The sequence below is a fragment of the Thalassophryne amazonica genome, chromosome 7 (genome assembly GCF_902500255.1).
Source record: "Thalassophryne amazonica chromosome 7, fThaAma1.1, whole genome shotgun sequence".
Classification (NCBI taxonomy): Eukaryota; Metazoa; Chordata; class Actinopteri; order Batrachoidiformes; family Batrachoididae; genus Thalassophryne; species Thalassophryne amazonica.
In genome coordinates, this window is record NC_047109.1 from 108,069,412 (window position 1) to 108,091,864 (window position 22,453).

At 43.0% G+C, this 22,453-nt stretch overlaps 1 protein-coding gene across 1 annotated transcript in view; it reads right to left on the reverse strand.

Annotated features, from left to right (window-relative positions):
- LOC117514727 (CUB and sushi domain-containing protein 3-like) overlaps positions 1 to 18,572 on the reverse strand; it is an 885,172-nt gene extending 866,600 nt beyond the window's left edge. The window contains exon 1 of the mRNA XM_034175291.1: positions 18,395 to 18,572. Within this exon, the coding sequence (XP_034031182.1) occupies positions 18,395 to 18,572 (178 nt within the window). The remainder of the gene's footprint in view (positions 1 to 18,394) is intronic.
- Between the last annotated feature and the right edge of the window lie 3,881 nt (positions 18,573 to 22,453).

Below are 22,453 nucleotides of genomic sequence, written 5' to 3' on the forward strand. Positions count from 1 at the left end.
CATCGTCTCAGTCCACATAGCTGTAAATGGGTCAGTGCCTTGGTTGGGGAAGTAACCTGCAACAGATTGCTGTTCTGTCCAGGGGGAGTCGTAGGCTCTCATCCGCTTCACACTATGGAATCCGGGGATAAACACCAGCATCAGTGGACCTCAGAGCCTGCATACATCCCCGGTCTTACTTCTCTTCTCAGCAGGCATGAATCTAATTTTATCTTCACCACAAAAACTGTGTTTTCATCCACACCTGCTGCTTTTTGATTGGCTGTGTTGTTGAGTGCAGATCCACTCAGATGTGTGTTGGCAACTTATTTACAAGTTATCAAACCCAAGAAAGGAACGGTCTACTTCAGCCATGGTATCTTCAGATCCAATGGGTGCTGCATCAACTCATCAGCACTCACTGGTAACATTTAACTCTCTGTTAAATGAAGGCACCAAAAACAGGAAATCCGGTTTGTTGTTGCATTTGTTTGTTTTGTTCTCTCTTCATTTAATTAAGAAATACATTTTTTAGAGATCAAATGGGTGGAATATGGCTGGGGTTCATTTGTTTGAAAGGCATTTTGTACTTTGGCAGAGGTATACACTCTATACATTGATACTAGTACTATAACAAGAAATACGAGGTCTGTCAATAAAGTACAGGTCTTTTTTATTTTTCTCAAAAACTATATGGATTTCATTCATATGTTTTTACGTCAGACATGCTTGAACCCTCATGCGCATGCGTGAGTTTTTCCACGCCTGTCGGTGACGTCATTCGCCTGTGAGCACTCCTTGTGGGAGGAGTCGGCCAGCCCCTCGTCGGAATTCCTTTGTCTGAGAAGTTGCTGAGAGACTGGCGCTTTGTTTGATCAAAATTTTTTCTAAACCCGTGAGGCACATCGAAGTAGACACGGTTCGAAAAATTAAGCTGGTTTTCCGTGAAAATTTTAACGGCTGATGAGAGATTTTGAGGTGATACTGTCGCTTTAAGGACTTCCTACGTAGCGAGACGTCGCGCAGTGGTCCCAGGCGCCGTCGTCAGCCTGTTTCAAGCTGAAAACCTCCACATTTCAGGCTATATTGATCCAGGACGTCGTGAGAGAACAGAGAAGTTTCAGAAGAAGTCGGTGTCAGCATTTTATCCGGATATTCCACTGTTAAAGGAGATTTTTTTAATGAAAGACGTGCGGGCGGATTGCAGCGTCGGCTCGCAGCCGCCGCAACGCTCTGCCACAGGAAAAACACCTCTGTTGGAAGCCTTAAGGACAAGTTGGAACATGTCCTGCTGTTAAACAATTTCTCATATACTCACTCCACTGAAAGCCATCAAAAGCCGCCTGGATTTTACAAATGGTTATCAACACGGAGGTGTTTTTCCTGTGCCGCCGCACCGCATCGGCTGCGTCCCGACGCGCAGACCCGTCCGCACGTCTTTCATTAAAAAAATCTCCTTTAACAGTGGAATATCCGGATAAAATACTGAAACCGACTTCTTCTGAAACGTCTCTGTTCTCTCACGACGTCCTGGATCAATAGAGCCTGAAATGTGGAGGTTTTCAGCTTGAAAAAGGCTGACGATGGCGCCTGGGACCGCTGCGCGACGTCTCGCTCCGTGGGAAGTCCTTAAAACGACAGTATCACCTCAAAATCTCTTATCAGCCGTTAAAATTTTCACCGAAAACCAGCTTAATTTTTCGAACCATGTCCACTTTGATGTGTCTCACAGGTTTAGAAAAAATTTTGATCAAACAAAGTGCCAGTCTCTCAGCAACTTCTCAGACAAAGGAATTGCGACGAGGGGCTGGACGACTCCTCCCACAAGGAGTGTTCACAGGCGAATGACGTTACCGACAGGCGTGGAAAAACTCACGCATGCGCACGAGGGTTCAAGCATGTCTGACGTAAAAACATATGAATGAAATCCATATAGTTTTTGAAAAAAATAAAAAGGACCTATACTTTATTGACAGCCCTCGTATGATGATGATCCAATGTAGGATCCAATTATTCGATGACACCCCCCCCGTATGGGACACCAGTACATCACAGGTTATGGATGGACAAGGCAGACGAAGTATCTTGTCCAAGGACACAAACAGAAGTTTGAGTGAAAATCAAACTCAGGTTGACATATTGGCCACTCAACTCCTTATTCCACTAAACTACCTCCTCCGATTGTTCTAGATTTGAGATCATTCATGAGAACAAGCCTTTTAAATAAGTTTTTGGGTCATTTCCTAAACTGCCTGCAATTTCTGCAGAGAAATGAATTTTCCATGCAATCATTATGAGGGATTCTTTCTTGTCACCGTGTCTTGAATCTAATGCTCACATGGGCGGAATATCTAACATCAAGCGCTGCCGCCTGCTTTGACAAAGACGGCGAAGTGTTATCACCCAAAGTCTAAATATGCTTTTTAAGATATATTCACCAATCATTTTAATTGATGCTGCGGTCCAACAGTAGAAACACAACAGCCTCTGCAATTACCTTCACATCACCCCACTTTGTTTCCCGGGCCGCACGTCACTCCCGTCTGCTCCGCTGTCACTTCTCAAAAAAAAAAACCAACACAGCTGACAGCCAGACATGCAAACAAAAGCAGCTGTGCTCGGTGAAAAGCTGCAGGTACACCAAATGCAGAGTTAATCCTAAACTAAAACTAGATTACAAAAATAATGGTAAGGATATTATTGGGATTTAGACGGACACCGAGAATGCACGTGGGATTTTTTTTGTACAGCAATGTAATTACTGGTTTATTTGTTACATCTCATTTAAATTAATTGATTTGGTGCATTATAATAATCCATCTACATCATGAATGCCGTCTCTGCATAAAGTGATTGCAATTATAGAAAAATGTGATTGCAAATTGCTCCATTTTAGGCTTTTATTTATTTATTTATTTATTTTACTGCAACACGGATAAGAGCCAATAAAGGCGAACATATTTATCAGTGAATATGCCTCCAAACAGAATTTAATCACCTGTGACACCTCAGGGGCAGGAGACCTTGAATCTGCAGCCCCTCCTCAACCTTCTTCATTAATCTCAACAAACTCTGCTATTTTTCTTACAGAAGACAAGATATTGTCGACCCCCCCTCCAACTCACAAGAGAATCGCTTATATTAAAGCTGATTTCTGACTTAATCAGAAACAGCAAACTACAGCCAGTCTTCGCAGCTATTTGTCAGCAACACGGAGGAGCTGGGCCTCGGACGAAATCCCATGGGCAGAGGGCCAGTGGGCGAGCAGAGTTGCGCTTTGATACACTGCTTGACAATCCTGTAAGATGTCAGCACTTCAAATGGCATCAGGGATCGAGGGAGCCAAATTGTTCCTGTAGCTTGTAAATTAGTATATTGGTCTTTCTGGTCCAAACTGAGGACAAGAAGTTTCTCATGTCTGCTTGCCATATCCCTTTGCTGTTGTGGAAATCAGGAACCAGGGGATAGTGGGTTAATGCCCACCGTTCCCTGTAGATCATATAGAATTGCATAAACTTGCCTAGTTAGCACCCTGTATCTTTTCTAATCTGTTTCTATAATTGTCTTCATCACCAGACATGGGCACAATTTGGCGGGGGATAGGGGGGACATGTCCCCCCACCTTTTCAACCAGGAGGGACAGAATATGGTATGCCCCCCCCCCCCCCCCCAAAAAAAAAAAAAAAAATTAGTGGACGTTGCAGCTAACCACTAACTTTTAGTATTGACTCGGCACACTATCAGCGACTGATAAACCAGTTTCAAGTTTAAGCACCACAAAGGCTTTTGAGTAAATTCAATGCAAAGTGATCACAAATGAAAACAAACAATAAGCTAGCAATTTTGTCTTTAAGCACCCTGTCCGCTGCTGCAAAGACACCACACTTACCTTACACACAATGCTACAAATGGTGGCAGTGTAGATCAAATGCAAGGCACTTTCACTCATTGTTTCATGTATTAACAGACTAATTCCAGACAGTTTATCAACATCAAAAGCAACTCTGTCATTTTTACAAAGTGAAAATATCACACTTTTAAAGTAATGCGCTAATTCTGAAGGTTTAAGCATTAAACCAACACAAGCGCCAAAAGACATTATGGGAAATCAGTCTCCTCTCATCCCCCCCATCAAAATGCATAGGTGTATGCTGTGTATAGGTGTAGCAACATGCTGAGTCACACTTCACAAACAGAATTTTCAGTTTTGCAAATGCCTTTTTTAACAACTGAAAAAATGTACATATTTACAAATACACATCTCTTTGTAAAAACCAACACACGGACCCATTACTCTGATTTGATCAACAAAAACAAGCATAACTCAGCGTTCTTGTTCGACACGATGGCAAAACTTATTCATGGATAACCACCTGTAAATCGCTCTCCTTTTACAGCACAAGATTTCTTGGATTACTTTGAGAAGAAAATAGAAGACATTAGATTGATCATATCCCAGCCACTACACCAGGGGTGGCCAAGTTCGGTCCTCGAGAGCCACCTTCTTGACACTCTTAGTTGTCTCCCTGCTCCAACACACCTGAATCCAATGAAAGACTCGTTAGCAGACTTTTAATGAGCATTTCATTGGATTCAGGTGTGTTGGAGCAAGGAGACAACTAAGAGTGTCAGGAAGGTGGCTCTCGAGGACCAAACTTGGCCACCCCTGCACTACGCCCTGCTATTGGGGTGGGTGCCATTACTGAGGTATTACCTAGATTTAGAGAATTTGACAGTATCTCACTAGGCGTGTTGCTGAAACTCAAAATGTCTACAAAAAGCACAGCTTGCTTATCTGATGCTATACCAACAAAACTGTTAAAGGACCTGTGGCCAACTCTTGGGCCAATTGTGCTAGAAATTATTAATCTCTCATTAACTTCTGGATCTGTTCCTAAATGTTTCAAATCTGCAATTATTAAACCATTACTTTAAAAATCTAATATTGAACCTAGTGTGTTGAAGAACTACAGGCCGATATCAAATTCATCATTTTGCTCTAAAATTATGGAAAAGGTGGTTTCACTACAGCTCGTGGACTATGTTACTGAAAATAATCTCTTTGAGCCACTGCAGTCTGCTTTTAGAAAATATAATTATAATGATCTTCTGCTTGCAATGGATTCGGACACCACTACGGTTCTGGTGCTGTTAGATCTCAGTGCTGCGTTTGATACCGTGGATCATCATATTCTACTCTATAGGTTGGAGAATCATTTTGGGATTACTGGGAGTGCCCTTGCATGGGTGATGTCATACTTGACCAGTCGTTCTCACTGTGTTTTATACAATAACAGTACCTCTAACCTTAGTGACATGAAATTTGGGGTTCCACAGGGGTCTGTCTTAGCCCCCCTGCTTTTCTACCTTAATATAACACCCCTTGGCCATATACTGTGGCGTTTTGGGATTGCCTTTCACTGCTATGCTGATGATACTCAGTTATACATGCCGATAACTGCTGGTAATCTCCTCCACAAGGCAATCCTTTCAAGATTGCCTTGCATCAGTGAGAAGCTGGATGTCTAGCAACTTCCTACTTTTAAACTCTGATGAGACTGTAATGGTGTTTCTTGGTCCAGTGAGATATCAGCATCAATTTGACTAGCTAACGCTTAGCCTAGGCTCATGTGTCGTACATCACACTGACAAAGTGAGGAACCCTAGGGTAATTTTTAATCCTACAATGTCCTTTGACCTCCACATTAGAGATATTATGAGGACTGCTTTCTTCCACCTGCGAAATATAGTGAAGATTCGCCGCATCTGTCTATGGCTGATGCTGAGACACTGATTCATGCTTTTGTTTCTTCTAGATTGGACTACTGCAATGTTCTATTTTCTGGTTTACCGCAATCCAGTATTAGGGTTCTCCAACTGGTTCAAAATGCTGCTGCCAGACTTTTGACATGAAGCAGAAAGTTTGACCACATTACACCCATTTTGGCATCTCTTCACTGGCTTCCTGTCCCTGTGAGATCAGATTTTAAGGTTCTGCTACTAGTCTATAAAAAAAACTGTTCACGGACCTAGTTGACCTAATTAAACCCCATGTACCGACCCGGGCTTTGCGTTCTCAGGGTGCAGGACTACTTTGTGTCCCTAGGGTGAATAAAAAGTCTGCGGGTCACAGAGCTGTCTCTTATTGTACCCCAGTTCTGTGGAATGATCTACCTGCATCAATAAAACAGTCAGATTCTGTAGAGACTTTCATGTCTAGACTTAATCAATCAATCAACTTTTTTCTTGTATAGCGCCAAATCACAACAAACAGTTGCCCCAAGGCGCTCCACATTGCAAGGCAAGGCCATACAATAATTATGAAACACAGTCTACGTCTAAAGCAACATAACCAAGGGATGGTCCAGGGTCACCCGATCCAGCCCTAACTATAAGCCTTAGCGAAAAGGAAAGTTTTAAGCCTAATCTTAAAAGTAGAGAGGGTATCTGTCTCCCTGATCTGAATTGGGAGCTGGTTCCACAGGAGAGGAGCCTGAAAGCTGAAGGCTCTGCCTCCCATTCTACTCTTACAAACCCTAGGAACTACAAGTAAGCCCGCAGTCTGAGAGCGAAGCGCTCTAATGGGGTAATATGGTACTACGAGGTCCCTAAGATAAGATGGGACCTGATTATTCAAAACCTTATAAGTAAGAAGAAGAATTTTAAATTCTATTCTAGCATTAACAGGAAGCCAATGAAGGGAGGCCAACACGGGTGAGATATGCTCTCTCCTGCTAGTCCCCGTCAGTACTCTAGCTGCAGCATTCTGAACCAACTGAAGGCTTTTTAGGGAACTTTTAGGACAACCTGATAATAATGAATTACAATAGTCCAGCCTAGAGGAAATAAATGCATGAATTAGTTTTTCAGCATCACTCTGAGACAAGACCTTTCTGATTTTAGAGATATTGCGTAAATGCAAAAAGGCAGTCCTACATATTTGTTTAATATGCGCTTTGAATGACATATCCTGATCAAAAATAACTCCAAGATTTCTCACAGTATTACTAGAGATCAGGGAAATGCCATCCAGAGTAACGATCTGGTTAGACACCATGCTTCTAAGATTTGTGGGGCCAAGTACAATAACTTCAGTTTTATCTGAGTTTAAAAGCAGGAAATTAGAGGTCATCCATGTCTTTATGTCTGTAAGACAATCCTGCAGTTTAGCTAATTGGTGCGTATCCTCTGGCTTCATGGATAGATAAAGCTGGGTATCATCTGCGTAACAATGAAAATTTAAGCAATACCGTCTAATAATACTGCCCAAGGGAGGCATGTATAAAGTGAATAAAATTGGTCCTAGCACAGAACCTTGTGGAACTCCATAATTAACTTTAGTCTGTGAAGAAGATTCCCCATTTACATGAACAAACTGTAATCTATTAGACAAATATGATTCAAACCACCACAGCGCAATGCCTTTAATACCTATGACATGCTCTAATCTCTGTAATAAAATTTTATGGTCAACAGTATCAAAAGCAGCACTGAGGTCCAACAGAACAAGCACAGAAATAAGTCCACTGTCCGAAGCCATAAGAAGATCATTTGTAACCTTCACTAATGCTGTTTCTGTACTATGATGAATTCTAAAACCTGACTGAAACTCTTCAAATAGACCATTCCTCTGCAGGTGATCAGTTAGCTGTTTTACAACTACCCTCTCAAGAATCTTTGAGAGAAAAGGAAGGTTGGAGATTGGCCTATAATTAGCTAAGATAGCTGGGTCAAGTGATGGCTTTTTAAGTAATGGTTTAATTACTGCCACCTTAAAGGCCTGTGGTACATAACCAACTAACAAAGATAGATTGATCATATTTAAGATTGAAGCATTAAATAATGGTAGGACTTCCTTGAGCAGCCTGGCAGGAATGGGGTCTAATAAGCATGTTGATGGTTTGGATGAAGTAACTAATGAAAATAACTCAGACAGAACAATCGGAGAGAAAGAGTCTAACCAAATACCGGCATCACTGAAAGCAGCCAAAGATAACGATACATCTTTGGGATGGTTATGAGTAATTTTTTCTCTAATAGTCAAAATTTTGTTAGCAAAGAAAGTCATGAAGTCATTACTAGTTAAAGTTAATGGAATACTCAGCTCAATAGAGCTCTGACTCTTTGTCAGCCTGGCTACAGTGCTGAAAAGAAACCTGGGGTTGTTCTTATTTTCTTCAATTAGTGATGAGTAGAAAGATGTCCTAGCTTCACGAAGGGCTTTCTTATAGAGCAACAAACTCTTTTTCCAGGCTAAGTGAAGATCTTCTAAATTAGTGAGACGCCATTTCCTCTCCAACTTACGGGTTATCTGCTTTAAGCTACGAGTTTGTGAGTTATACCACGGAGTCAGACACTTCTGATTTAAAGCTCTCTTTTTCAGAGGAGCTACAGCATCCAAAGTTGTCTTCAATGAGGATGTAAAACTATTGACAAGATACTCTAACTCCCTTACAGAGTTTAGGTAGCTACTCTGCTCTGTGTTGGTATATGACATTAGAGAACATAAAGAAGGAATCATATCCTTAAACCTAGTTACAGCGCTTTCTGAAAGACTTCTAGTGTAATGAAACTTATTCCCCACTGCAGGGTAGTCCATCAGGGTAAATGTAAATGTTATTAAAAAATGATCAGACAAAAGGGAGTTTTCAGGGAATACTGTTAAGTCTTCTATTTCCATACCATAAGTCAGAACAAGATCTAAAATATGATTAAAGTGGTGGGTGGACTCATTTACTTTTTGAGCAAAGCCGATAGAGTCTAATAATAGATTAAATGCAGTGTTGAGGCTGTCATTCTCAGCATCTGTGTGGATGTTAAAATCGCCCACTATAATTATCTTATCTGAGCTAAGCACTAAGTCAGACAAAAGGTCTGAAAATTCACAGAGAAACTCACAGTAACGACCAGGTGGACGATAGATAATAACAAATAAAACTGGTTTTTGGGACTTCCAATTTGGATGGACAAGACTAAGAGACAAGCTTTCAAATGAATTAAAGCTCTGTCTAGGTTTTGATTAATTAATAAGCTGGAATGGAAGATTGCTGCTAATCCTCCGCCCCGGCCCGTGCTACGAGCATTCTGACAGTTAGTGTGACTCGGGGGTGTTGACTCATTTAAACTAACATATTCATCCTGCTGTAACCAAGTTTCTGTTAGGCAGAATAAATCAATACGTTGATCAATTATTTTATCATTTACCAACAGGGACTAAGAAAGAGACCTAATGTTTAATAGACCACATTTAACTGTTTTAGTCTGTGGTGCAATTGAAGGTGCTATATTATTTTTTCTTTTTGAATTTTTATGCTTAAATAGATTTTTGCTAGTTATTGGTGGTCTGGGAGCAGGCACCGTCTCTACGGGGATGGGGTAATAGGGGGATGGCAGGGGGAGAGAAGCTGCAGAGAGGTGTATAAGACCACAGCTCTGCCTCCTGGTCCCAACGCTAGACAGTCACAGTTTGGAGGATCCCAAAAAATTGGCCAGATTTCTAGAAATGAGAGCTGCTCCCTCTAAAGTGGGATGGATGCCGTCTCTCCTAACAAGACCAGGTTTTCCCCAGAAGCTTTGCCAATTATCAATGAAGCCCACCTCATTTTTTGGACACCACTCAGACAGCCAGCAATTCAAGGAGAACATGCGGCTAAACATGTCACTCCCGGTCTGATTGGGGAGGGGCCCAGAGAAAACAACAGAGTCCGACATTGTTTTTGCAAAGTTACACACCGATTCAATGTTAATTTTAGTGACCTCCGATTGGCGTAACCGAGTGTCATTACTGCCGACGTGAATTACAATCTTACCAAATTTACGCTTAGCCTTAGCCAGCAATTTCAAATGTCCTTCGATGTCGCCTGCTCTGGCCCCCGGAAGACAATTGACAATGGTTGCTGGTGTCGCTAACTTCACATTTCTCAAAACAGAGTCGCCAATAACCAGAGTTTGATCCTCGGCGAGTGTATCGTCGAGTGGGGAAAAACGGTTAGAGATGTGAACGGGTTGACGGTGTACACGGGGCTTCTGTTTAGGGCTACGCTTCCTCCTCACAGTCACCCAGTCAGCCTGCCTTCCCGACTGCACGGGGTCTGCCAGGGGGGAACTAACGGCGGCTAAGCTACCTTGGTCCGCACCGACTACAGGGGCCTGGCTAGCTGTAGAATTTTCCACGGTGCGGAGCCGAGCCTCCAATTCGCCCAGCCTGGCCTCCAAAGCTACGAATAAGCTGCACTTATTACAAGTACCGTTACTGCTAAAAGAGGCCGAGGAATAACTAAACATTTCACACCCAGAGCAGAAAAGAACGGGAGAGACAGGAGAAGCCGCCATGCTAAAACGGCTAAGCGCTAGTAGCTATGCTAAGCTAGCGGATTCCCAAACAGGGAATCCGACACTAGACAGGCTGTGGAGCAGCACAGGTAACGCACGACAACAGTGCTAAAATAAAATAAAAATCCACTAGACAGGCTGTGGAGCAGCACAGGTAACGCACAACAACAGTGCTAAAAAATAAAATAAAATAAAAATAAAAATCCACAGGACAGGCTGTGGAGCAGCACAGGCAACGCACGACAACAGTGCTAAAACAAAATAAAAATCCACTAGACAGGCTGTGGAGCAGCACAGGTAACGCACGACAACAGTGCTAAAAAATAAAATAAAAATAAAAATCCACTGGACAGGCTGTGGAGCAGCACAGGCAACGCACGACAACAGTGCTAAAACAAAATAAAAATCCACTGGACAGGCTGTGGAGCAGCACAGGTAACGCACGACAACAGTGCTAAATCAAAATCCACTGGACAGGCTGTGGAGCAGCACAGGTAACGCACGACAACAGTGCTAAAACAAAATAAAAATCCACTAGACAGGCTGTGGAGCAGCACAGGTAACGCACAACAACAGTGCTAAAACAAAATAAAAATCCACTAGACAGGCTGTGGAGCAGCACAGGTAACGCACAACAACAGTGCTAAATCAAAATCCACTGGACAGGCTGTGGAGCAGCACAGGTAACGCACGACAACAGTGCTAAAACAAAATAAAAATCCACTAGACAGGCTGTGGAGCAGCACAGGTAACACACGACAACAGTGCTAAAAAATAAAATAAAAATCCACTGAACAGGCTGTGGAGCAGCACAGGTAACACATGACAACAGTGCTAAAAAATAAAATAAAAATCCACTGAACAGGCTGTGGAGCAGCACAGGTAACACATGACAACAGTGCTAAAAAATAAAATAAAAATCCACTGAACAGGCTGTGGAGCAGCACAGGTAACGCACGACAACAGTGCTAAAAAATAAAATAAAATCCACTGAACAGGCTGTGGAGCAGCACAGGTAACACATGACAACAGTGCTAAAAAATAAAATAAAAATCCACTGAACAGGCTGTGGAGCAGCACAGGTAACACATGACAACAGTGCTAAAAAATAAAATAAAAATCCACTGAACAGGCTGTGGAGCAGCACAGGTAACGCACGACAACAGTGCTAAAAAATAAAATAAAAATAAAATCCACTGGACAGGCTGTGGAGCAGCACAGGCAACGCACGACAACAGTGCTAAAACAAAATAAAAATCCACTGGACAGGCTGTGGAGCAGCACAGGTAACGCACGACAACAGTGCTAAATCAAAATCCACTGGACAGGCTGTGGAGCAGCACAGGTAACGCACGACAACAGTGCTAAAACAAAATAAAAATCCACTAGACAGGCTGTGGAGCAGCACAGGTAACACACGACAACAGTGCTAAAAAATAAAATAAAAATCCACTGAACAGGCTGTGGAGCAGCACAGGTAACACACGACAACAGTGCTAAATAAAAATCCACTGGACAGGCTGTGGAGCAGCACAGGCAACGCACGACAACAGTGCTAAAACAAAATAAAAATCCACTAGACAGGCTGTGGAGCAGCACAGGTAACACACGACAACAGTGCTAAAAAATAAAATAAAAATCCACTGAACAGGCTGTGGAGCAGCACAGGTAACACACGACAACAGTGCTAAAAAATAAAATAAAAATCCACTGAACAGGCTGTGGAGCAGCACAGGTAACACACGACAACAGTGCTAAAATAAAATAAAAATCCACTGGACAGGCTGTGGAGCAGCACAGGTAACACACGACAACAGTGCTAAAATAAAATAAAAATCCACTAGGCAGGCTGTGGAGCAGCACGACAACAGTGCTAAAAAATAAAACAAAAATAAAAACGAAAGCGTTAGCTTAAGACGTACTTATTTTCCCTTTCGTATGACTAGCATACTGGCATAGTATGTTACTGTTTTTTACTCTTTTAAATTCATTTTATTAAAAAACGGAGTGTGCCACGGCCTCAACTTTATCTACATTCTGGGTCTTTTAGTGAAGCTTGGGGCTAGTGGCCGGCAATCACCTTAGTATTTCTCCTGTTTTTCTTATTGCTTAATGCTGACACATTATGCTGCATTTGTTGTCTTTCTGATGCCTGACTGTTTTTTTCTCTCTGTTTGAAGTGTGGCTCCATCCAGAGATGGGTGTGGTGTCCGTTTCTGTAACCCTCCTGCCCTGTGCACCAGCAACGTTTCCTGTATATTCATTTTGTGAATTGTTTTGTCAATTGTGTCAGCAGCATGGCCCAAGCAGAGGGTCGCCCCTTTGAGTCTGGTCTGCTTGAGGCTTCTTCCTCAAATCATCAGAGGGAGTTTTTCCTTACCACTGTCACCTGTGTTCTTGCTCTGGAGGATGGTAAGGTTAGACCTTACTTGTGTGAAGTGCCCTTGAGGCAACTTTGTCGTGATTTGGTGCAATATAAATGACAATAAACTGAAACACACAAGCATGCATTGCAGCAATGCATTATGGGAGTTTGGGGATTGTTTGTTTTTTATTATTACTGTAGTACGTGTTAGTTTTGCAGTGTTTTTAGTGTTATAGATTTGTGTGTTTATAGTTCAAGGAATGTAATTTGTTTGGTGAAGAGTTATGTTGTAACCATAAGTGAAAACGACGTTGCAATTTACCTCTTGTGCCACTGTCTGGGCTGCTGTATGTTGAAAGTAAATAGCTTTTTTTTTCAGAAACAGTGGCAGCTGGCAGCTGGCCTGCCTCCCACACGCATTAGAGAGGAATTAATGTTTGACTTTAGGGTTTAGAAATGTTTTTGACAATTTGGCCTTAACTATCCCAACAAGAAATGTTAGTGGACTGAAAATTAGCAGAACTAAATTTAGCAGAAGCTAATTAATCCACTGATGGAACTGTGCCCACTACTGTCCAGGGTGTACCCTGCCTCACGCGCTATGACTGCTGGGATAGGTTCTAGCCCCCCCCTTCCTGTGATCATGGTTGGAATAAGAGTGTATAAAAAATGGATAAAGGAACACCAGTGTTGTCTTCTTTACACTGGCTAGCTGATGCCATGAGGTCATATTTTAAGGTTCTGATGTTATCTTATGAAATACTGAAAGACTGTACACCCTCTTATCTGGTTGAGCTGGTGAAGCCATATGTGCCACCTTGAAGGCAGTGATCTCAAGGGACTGGCCTGTTATGTGTTTGTAAGAAGAAAGAAGTATTAAGTCCTATATCAATCCTGAGACATGTTGGTACCAATTTTATCCCTGGAATCTGCAGCATGATGTACATTTGAGTCTATGACTGCCCCTGGACAGGACACCAGTCTGGCATGGTTTCTCCCCCCAGCTAAGGCTGATACCCATTTACAGCTGGGTGGACTTGAGCAAGGTTCAGCTGGAGTGTCTTTTCCAAGGACACACACAGGTAGCATGACTGGGAATCAAACCCATGCTTAAATATGAGTGCACCAACTCCTTTTCCCATTAAGATATCTACTTTACAGTGTTCTTAAAGTTGAGAAGAAAATGGTTTGGGGCAGTGTGTTTGCATATCATGCACCAATTTTGTGTAATAGTTTGACGGCTGAAGTCAGACAATTGAAGTCAGACTTATTTTCTACCATTTATAATCAATGAGGGTGTATCATTGTTTGCTTTAATTTTATTTTTACTTCATCAGCTTTAACATTTTTAGGTTATTTTTAATCTATTGTTGAGTTTTATGATTGTCATAAATGATGATTACTACTACTACTGCTACTACTGCTGCAACTGTTAAGCAAGCCCTATACATATAAATAGAAGTGCAGCTACCTCAGTGGATAAGGAGCTGACCTGCCAATATGAAGACCTGGGTTTGAATCCCACTCACACTACCTGTGTCCTTGAACAAGACACAATCTGCATTGTTTCAGTTCACCCAGCTGTAAATGAGTCCCAGCCTCAGTTACGGAAGTAACCTGCGTTGCACTGGCATCCCTTCCAGGGAGAGTGATAGACGCTCATCCAGTTGACGCTACAGAGTCTGGAGATAAGCAGCAGCGCCAACTGGCCTCAGGGACTATATAGAATTTATTCAATTGTCAAAAGATAAAACCAGCAAGGGAAGAATAAAAGATAGAGCGTGAAGTGTTCACTGTCAGGGTAAAAAAATTCAGGTTGGATTTGGCTCACATGCTTTGATCTCTTAAATAGGTCACATTATACACTTTTTCTGCAGTGGGTATTACAGTTTCCAGCCAAAAATACATCAGACACTAAAGCAACACATCTCAACAAAAGCCTGTTTTCATGTCTTTATGAAATGACTTATTTGTCTGTCTGTTGTTTTAAATGGAACAGCCCTGCTGCTGGCCACGCCCCCTATCCAACTGGAAAGGAGGCATCTGTCTCTCTTTCAGAGACCATGGGGGCGTGTCATATGGTACCAGAGCACCTATTGACAGATAGCGATTTGAAGCCATATTATTTCCCAGCTTGATCCACTGGACACTGCATTTACGGTGTTTATATGTAGAAACTCCAGTCAGCAAGTTATTTCTATAAGAAAAGTAACAGGTACTTGATTTACTTGTGCAGCAGAGCAACAGAAAAATGAATGAAGCTCTTTATCTCAGACCTTTCTGTGGGTGTGCTGAACTCATTATTGAGTTCCAGAACAAGATTTGGTGTTATTATATTAAGTAGCACCACTTAAAAAAATAACATACATTTCTGCCCCACGAGATTACTCTTTCATTCATTCATTCATTTTCTGCCACTTATCCAGGTCTGGGTCATGGACACAGCTCATCCCACACTTCCCTATCATCAACCAAGTCCTCTAACTCTTCCTGGGGGGATCCCGATGCATTTCCAAACCATCTGGGGAATATAATCCCTCCAGTGTGATGATGATATTAACTAAGTATTTAAACAGTGTGACGTGTTGTTTCTCTATAATTAATCAATCAATTAATCAATATTAATGCCTCATTTTCACAGCCATAATTATATGTAGAAAACCTCCTCCTGGAACCTTGCCAGGGGGTGGGGGTGTGTGTAGGTGAATGCCTGGTGGCCGGTGTCACCGACCGAATGGTCCCCCTTGAAAATCCCCCCCACTGCCTTCACTACGCATGTGTCATTTCGGAGCATCAGCAGTGATTCATCAATTATCACCTCGTTTCTGCTTAAAACTGCACTCCAGTCACCACCTATCTCAGCGACAGATATCATCAATCATTTCCACATGAATCCAGCATTATTTCATAATAAAACATGGGGGAGCGATCAAAGCACCACAGCAGCACATCTGAGTCTGACTGTCTGAGTCTGACTCTCTTCACCCAAAGCGATCAAAGGGAAGAATGTTATTAACTATCAGATGACAAAGTAAAACCTCTTAAATCATTCTAAAGTCAGTTTTAAGCAGAAACGCTGCTGACGTACTGTATGTGCACTGTGCACGTATGCGGCGCTCTGATCGCTCGCCCGTCTTTTATTATGAAATGATGCTTAATTTATGTGGAAATGATTGTTGCACAAAAGCTTCAGATATCTGTCGCTGAGTCAGACGATGCCTGGAGTGCAGTTTTAAGCAGAAACGAAGCGATAATTGCTGGTGATGCTCTGAAATGACACATGCGCAGTGAAGGCAGGGGGGTCGATTTTTAGGGGGGACTGTTCGGTCAGCAACAACGGGTCTACACTTTCAACCCGAAGAAACAACATTGTGTCACTTTTTTGGGGAACAAAGGGTCTGGTGTGCTGTTCTGCTGGCAGTGCACAATGGCAAACCCCCAATAATTATAGTTGCCATAATTATAGTATAAAAGCCTGAATGCTAGGGCATATACACTATGTATAAACTTCAACATGAACTTGCCTGACAGAGACATCCAAGTCTCTAGACGTGATTTTTCCCATATTTTTGTCCGTTTAGGAAATCTGTACATCTCATGTCTGTTTTTGGATCAGCTTTTGCATCCATATGCACAACATCCCATCATTTTGAAACTTTTTGGAAAGTAAAACCATGCATCCAACAACCCACTGAGCTGAGATGTGTGTGACATGCTGCATAATAAATGCACGATCACTCTCGTTGGAAACAATATGGTTCCTGTCAGTCAAATCCCTGAGACACCATTGTCACCGCTCTCTGTACATACACAGGCAATCTAAACAGTGCAGACTGGCCTACTAGGTGTGTCCCTCCAAACAAGCAGGAGCCCAGATATGAACCCCCACTGAAATTTAACTGCAAAAGTGAGATAAAATGGGATTTTGCACAAACTGACCCCCTTAAGGATCTTTTGTCCTGACAGATTACCTTCCTAAACTAAGTTTCCATGCCCATGATTTCACAGCTGTGCATCAGTTGCTTAGTAATGAATCAGCATCATGTGAAGATAGTTATTCTGCAGAACTGTCATAATTAATGAATTAAAAGTGCAGTAGAATAAATTTAATATCATGAAGACTCAAACAAGTGCAAAGTGAGAAACAAATGGACCCACGCAAAATCCTGACTTACAATAATGTAATTTGCAGTGAATGAGAAAAATAAGCAGTACTGTATGAAATATGACTTGGTTGGATAGAATTATTGTTTTAACCATTGTTCTCTTGGCATATTGTGAGTCACTGGCCAGATCCAGCTCCTATCTTCTTTACGTCTGCAAACATTATGTCACCTGTCAGAGTGGAGGCACGACAGCTGTTCCATGGTTCCTTCTTGGCTTGCACTGTGTCACATCTGCCTTTGTTCTTTTTCAGAAAAGAACATCCACATTTCGTTCTTTCCTCCCCGTCTTGCCTTCTCTCCCACCCGTTCCCATCCACCGGCTGGGTGGCTGGCTGGCTCCCCCTAATAAGTAACACAACTAGCAGGATTGGCAGTGGCTTCGCGCTTTGACATTGCCACAGTGTGGGTGGGTGATGAAACAGCACTGTGCCAAAATCTGCTCCGCTCCACTTGGCTCCTTCTCGGTGGGTGATGCTCCTCTGGCATGCTGCAACATTTCATCCCCCAGCCGAACAGACATGAGAAGGGTGGGACAAGATGTGCATGCAAACTGGCATCTGCAAGTGACCCTTTGACACAAAATCACACAGCAAAAGCATGGATACGCGCACTTCGATTCCAGCTGAATTTCAAATGAATTCCATAAGTTTCCTCACCCTTAATATGCAACATGTTTGCACATATAACACCTCCGTCCCTCACAATCAAAATGCAGCTGGCAATATGAGGACAAAAAGCAAGAAACTGCATTGTATTTGTTTCCAGTAACGTTAAAATGTCATTAGAGAATGTGGCGGGATGGTGATTGCAGTGTGGTGAATGAGCAACAATTACTTTGACTGATGCTCCCAAGCAGCAGTGTTTAAATTGCATAAATCTTATTACTGTCAGGGAGTGGGAAAAGATGGAAAGAGAGTGAGAGAAAGAGAGAGAGAGAGAGAGAGAGAGATGGGGAATAGTGCCTCACATGCAAGACCGGTGTGAGAAAAGTGCCTGAAATTGTCATTTTGCTTGAATAAATGTGGATGGAAAAATGGAAGCAGCCACAGCTGAGTATTCAAATAGGCTGAGGAACAGCCAGCTGAATACTAACAAGCCCACCTTCTACCTGCCTGCACTTCAAGTGTGATAAACACCAGTGGACAAAGTGGTTCCACACCACTAATTACCTCAGCCCTCCTAAAAGGTGTCAGGAAAATAAATCTTAAAGGGAATCCTGCGTGCACACTTCAAAACTTGAGCCAGAAAATATAAGAGGGAGGGGGGGGGGGAAATGGGGTTAGAATCTCTGGGCATCATGCAAGAAATCTGCAGTGCATGCACTTGCGCCTCAACAAATTCACGAGTTCTCCTGCTGCTAAGCAAAGCAGCTCACGTAGGCTATTAGAAGAGGCTGCCGCAAGAATCTCTATGGAGCGCCTCTGTCAAAGCCTGCATTGAGAAATGCATCCCTTAAACTCCAGCTACGAAAGCGATCGTAGCCCATTTTGCGCACACATACACACACACACACGCAGGGAAAAATATCTGCTTCAGTGCAGTGACTCGTTACCTTTAACACAAGTGGACATCAGTGAAAAGATGAGATTCCAAAAAACAATTCCCGTCCTAATCCTCATCGTTTTGCCTCGAACAAAGTGGCCGCGGGCGCATTTAACGCATCTCCTGTTGGAAACGTCCCGGAGCTCCAAGGATCCGTCGTAGCATCCGTCGGCGTAAATCCCCTTCATGTTCATCACAGTCACATGTGCACCTGTGACCTCCTTTCCCCCCCACCCCTCCCCTCCCCCCGACTCCAAACACACACGCGCGCGCACACACAGACACACGAACACACGCACGCTCCTCTGCTCTCTGTGGGGATTCGAGCAGATTCCTTCTCAGAGGAGAACCGGGAGCCGCTCGGCGCGCTGTGTCAGCTGACAGGAGAGAAGTGAGTGAATTTTAGGAGAGGACCACAGAAACCTGGACCGACAGGGCTCAACCATCTCTGCCGAGAGGGGCTTTAAGAGTGAAGATCTGTGTCCGTGCTGCTGCTGCTGCTCAGCATCTTTCCTGGTTAGTTCCTGTGAAGCAGCTGAGGGCGGAGAGGAGCGCAGGCTCCCGTTTGGAGGCTTCGATCGGCAATTCAACTACGCAGCGCAGAGACAGACAGAGAGGGAGAGAGAGAGATAGAGGGAGGGGAGGTATAGAGAGCGTCCTGTGTGAGTGTAGTGTGGCTGATGTGTGGATGACAAATCACGAAAAAGGGTCGGCGGGTGAGAAAGGGAGGCGTGCGCGAGTCTTTACGGGAGGGATGTAAATCCCGGGGAGAGAAATGAACTATGTTAATGACAGCAAGTGGTGGGTGGGTGGGTGTGCGCGCGTTAGGTGAGACTCACCCCCCCCCCCCCCCCCCCACACACACACATACTGCGCCATAACTCTTTGATTTTTTATTTTTGGGGGGAGATGGTACGCGGCCGTTATTGGGAGTGATGGGGGGGGGGGGGGTGTTGGGGATGTGCGCAGATTTGCAATGCAAAGGTGGCACGATGACGGCGCAAAGCGGCGCGCCGTGCATGGTGCAGCGGGACTCTTCTGCCATCTAGCTTCGGAAGAGACGCCGACCTGCTCGCACAGAGGAGCCGGAGAAGTGAGAGTGCGTGCACGGTGCACGTCCAGTGCAAGGTGCTGAGAGAAAGTCCACATAATGACGTCACATAGAATGCTGTGCGGTGTAACATTCATGATCTTTGCATTAATTTGCATGGCTGACAATGACAATATTTTATAGCAGCTCTGCAACATTTTATGCTGCAGCAACAGCAAGCAAACCCGAACACCAACTTGCTGTTTATGTCACAACAGGATTGTAGCATGTTCATATACAGCTTTGCGTCATACAGGTTTATTCTACATCCGAAGCCAGTTTATTGTCGACTGAGCTGCAGTGATGCGAAACAGGGAGCAACAGAACAATAAACTTGATCTTCTTAACACAAAGCAACAGAAAACATTGAAGGGTAACTCTAAAGCACGGGCATTAAACTGATTCCAGAAAGGGCCAAGAGGGTGCGGGTCTTCTTTGTAACCAACTCCAGCAGGTCATTTCAGTGATGAACTCGTCACATCTGCTCAAAGTGATGTTAATCAGTGAAATCACCTGCTGGAGTTGGTGGTTACAAAGAAAGCCTGCACCCTCTCTGCCCTTTTTGGAATGGGTTTGACACCTGTGGTCTGAAGAGTCCACAGGCATGCAGAACCGCTTGGTGGGGGCTGGTCCTCCTTAACCCTCAAGGGACCTAGTGGGGTCATTTACAACCGCAGGCATATATGTTGTGCACCATTTTTCCAATTCAAATTGGAAAAAAGGTTTCCTACCATGAATATGTCGATCTATTTGTCCTGCATGTGCTTGCAGAATTTTACAAGGATCAGCCGATCCGTGTGGCAACTATAATCCAAACTTGTGCGGGGGTCACTTATGACCCCAGGGAGATCTATGAGATTTTCAGTATTAGAGCTTCAGATGGCATTGTAATTTGCCAGCTCATTACATTTTACTGTTTTGCAGGGAAGCATTGCCAAAAGACCTAGAATAGTAAGATTACAGCGGCACAAACACTTAAATTGATTCTTGATGCCCAGAGTGAGAATGAAAATAGCTCCAGTAATGGAGATAAGTCAGCATCAGATAGTGAAAATCATATCTCTGAGATGTCAGACCACCCTGATATAGAATCATTATGAAATATTGTGATGCTATAACTATCCTACCACGTTGTAATACATATTGTACTCAGCAAAACTTTGCTTTTAATAATGTATTGTTTTCATTCATGCAAAGACATAAAATGCAAGGAAATAAAATGCAAAGGAATAAAAGTAACATGCATTTTACATGATGTAACAGACAAGGTAATCGCTGTGTGTTTTTGCCTACTTTTTGGTACATTAGCTGATGGTCAGTTATATTAGGAAGTGTGCTAAATACGAAGAACCCTAAAACATTTATTTTTATAGACATATTCCAATGTAAAGTCAACAGGTCATATTAAGCCTGATTCACAGGACAGGATTTTAAAATTATCTGTAGGTTTCCAAAACCTGAGAGACCACACACGTGAAGATAAAACATCATAGCTCTAACAGGTTTGGTCGTACAGTGTGTGGTGTTCAGCCACACGGTAAGAACACCACCACACACGAACAGATTTAACACACGAACATTTACAGTTCAGACAGGAAATCTCGCAAAATCTCTCGAGATTAAACGTGACTTCAGAGTAAACAAACGGAGGTACTTTGTGGACTATTTAAAACAGAGGGAAAAAACGATACAAAAAGAAAAAGAAAAGGTGTGACTTTCTGGTAAGTCAGAACAGCTGTTTTGATTTTATTTTCCGCTACGTACGTCCAGTCCCTCGCTTTCTGATTGGCTGCACATCACATTCAGCAGGCTGCGAGCTCGTTTGTGGTCGGGGGACACAACACACGCTGCGATATCGCGCCACAAAAATCCAACATGTTGAATATCCCCGAGTTGCGATCGGAGTACTCCTGACGCCCTTCCGAGCAGATCAGCGTGCTCTGAACACACCACACACGGCAGGAATATCTGCTAAGATTATCTTTAGCGTCATCACGATTGTCGGGGCGTCCTTAAGATTGTCGGAAGGGGAAGATCGGGTCCAATATCGGCCTAATTATCCTGCCGTGTGAACCCGGCCTTAGTCACTAAAATAGCTTGGTCGCTTGAGGGTTAAGAAAAGACAAACTATGATTTCATTTTCCAAATAATCTGTCATTGTGTACACGTATTTATTTCGTGGGGGTGCTGTCCATGGTGCTGAAAGTCTGAAGTCAGTGCTGTGCAGCCGCTGCTCGAGCATTACACTGAAACAGAAGGAGAGCAATTTGCTTTAAAAAACAAATATAGGTAGTAACAGAACAAAGAAACTGATTTTCCTAACAAACATCTACAGAAAACATTGATGGGTAACTATAAACAAGCCACAGGCACTACAGAAACATGTGGTGGGGGCAGGCAAACTATGATTTTAATTTTCAGCATAACTCAGTTACCATCCTGTAAACTTAATAATTATTTCACAACAAAATAAGGTAGTCACAGAAATTTTATTAATTCAGTCTTTCATTTTTCTATACCCACTTACTGCGATTAAAGGTCACAGGGAGCTGGAGCCTATCCCAGCAGCCAGTGGATGAGAGGCGGGGCACACCCTGGACAAGACACCAGCCCTTCACAGGGCTTCATAGAAAATTGCATTTTTTTAAATTAGTTTTGTAAAGTTTTTTTTTTGTCTTGCAACTAAACATCCTTGCCAGTAGGGGGTGGTGCAACTCCCTCAGCACCCCATTTCCAGCATCCCCGTGCACGTCAGTCACTCTGTGACACACTCTCATATTTATGACCTGCTATTCCCAAAGCTCCAAATTAGTCTACTTTTTTTATGGTTTTGTGTCCATAAAATGATGATTTTTGATTGCGGCGTGAAATGCTGAAATTCTATTCCTGATCAGTTGAACTTTTTAGTTGAAATCTGTCATCATTCTGTGCTTTTATTTTGACAGCAGTGGGAGTGCACAGTGAGCCAATCAGAGAATA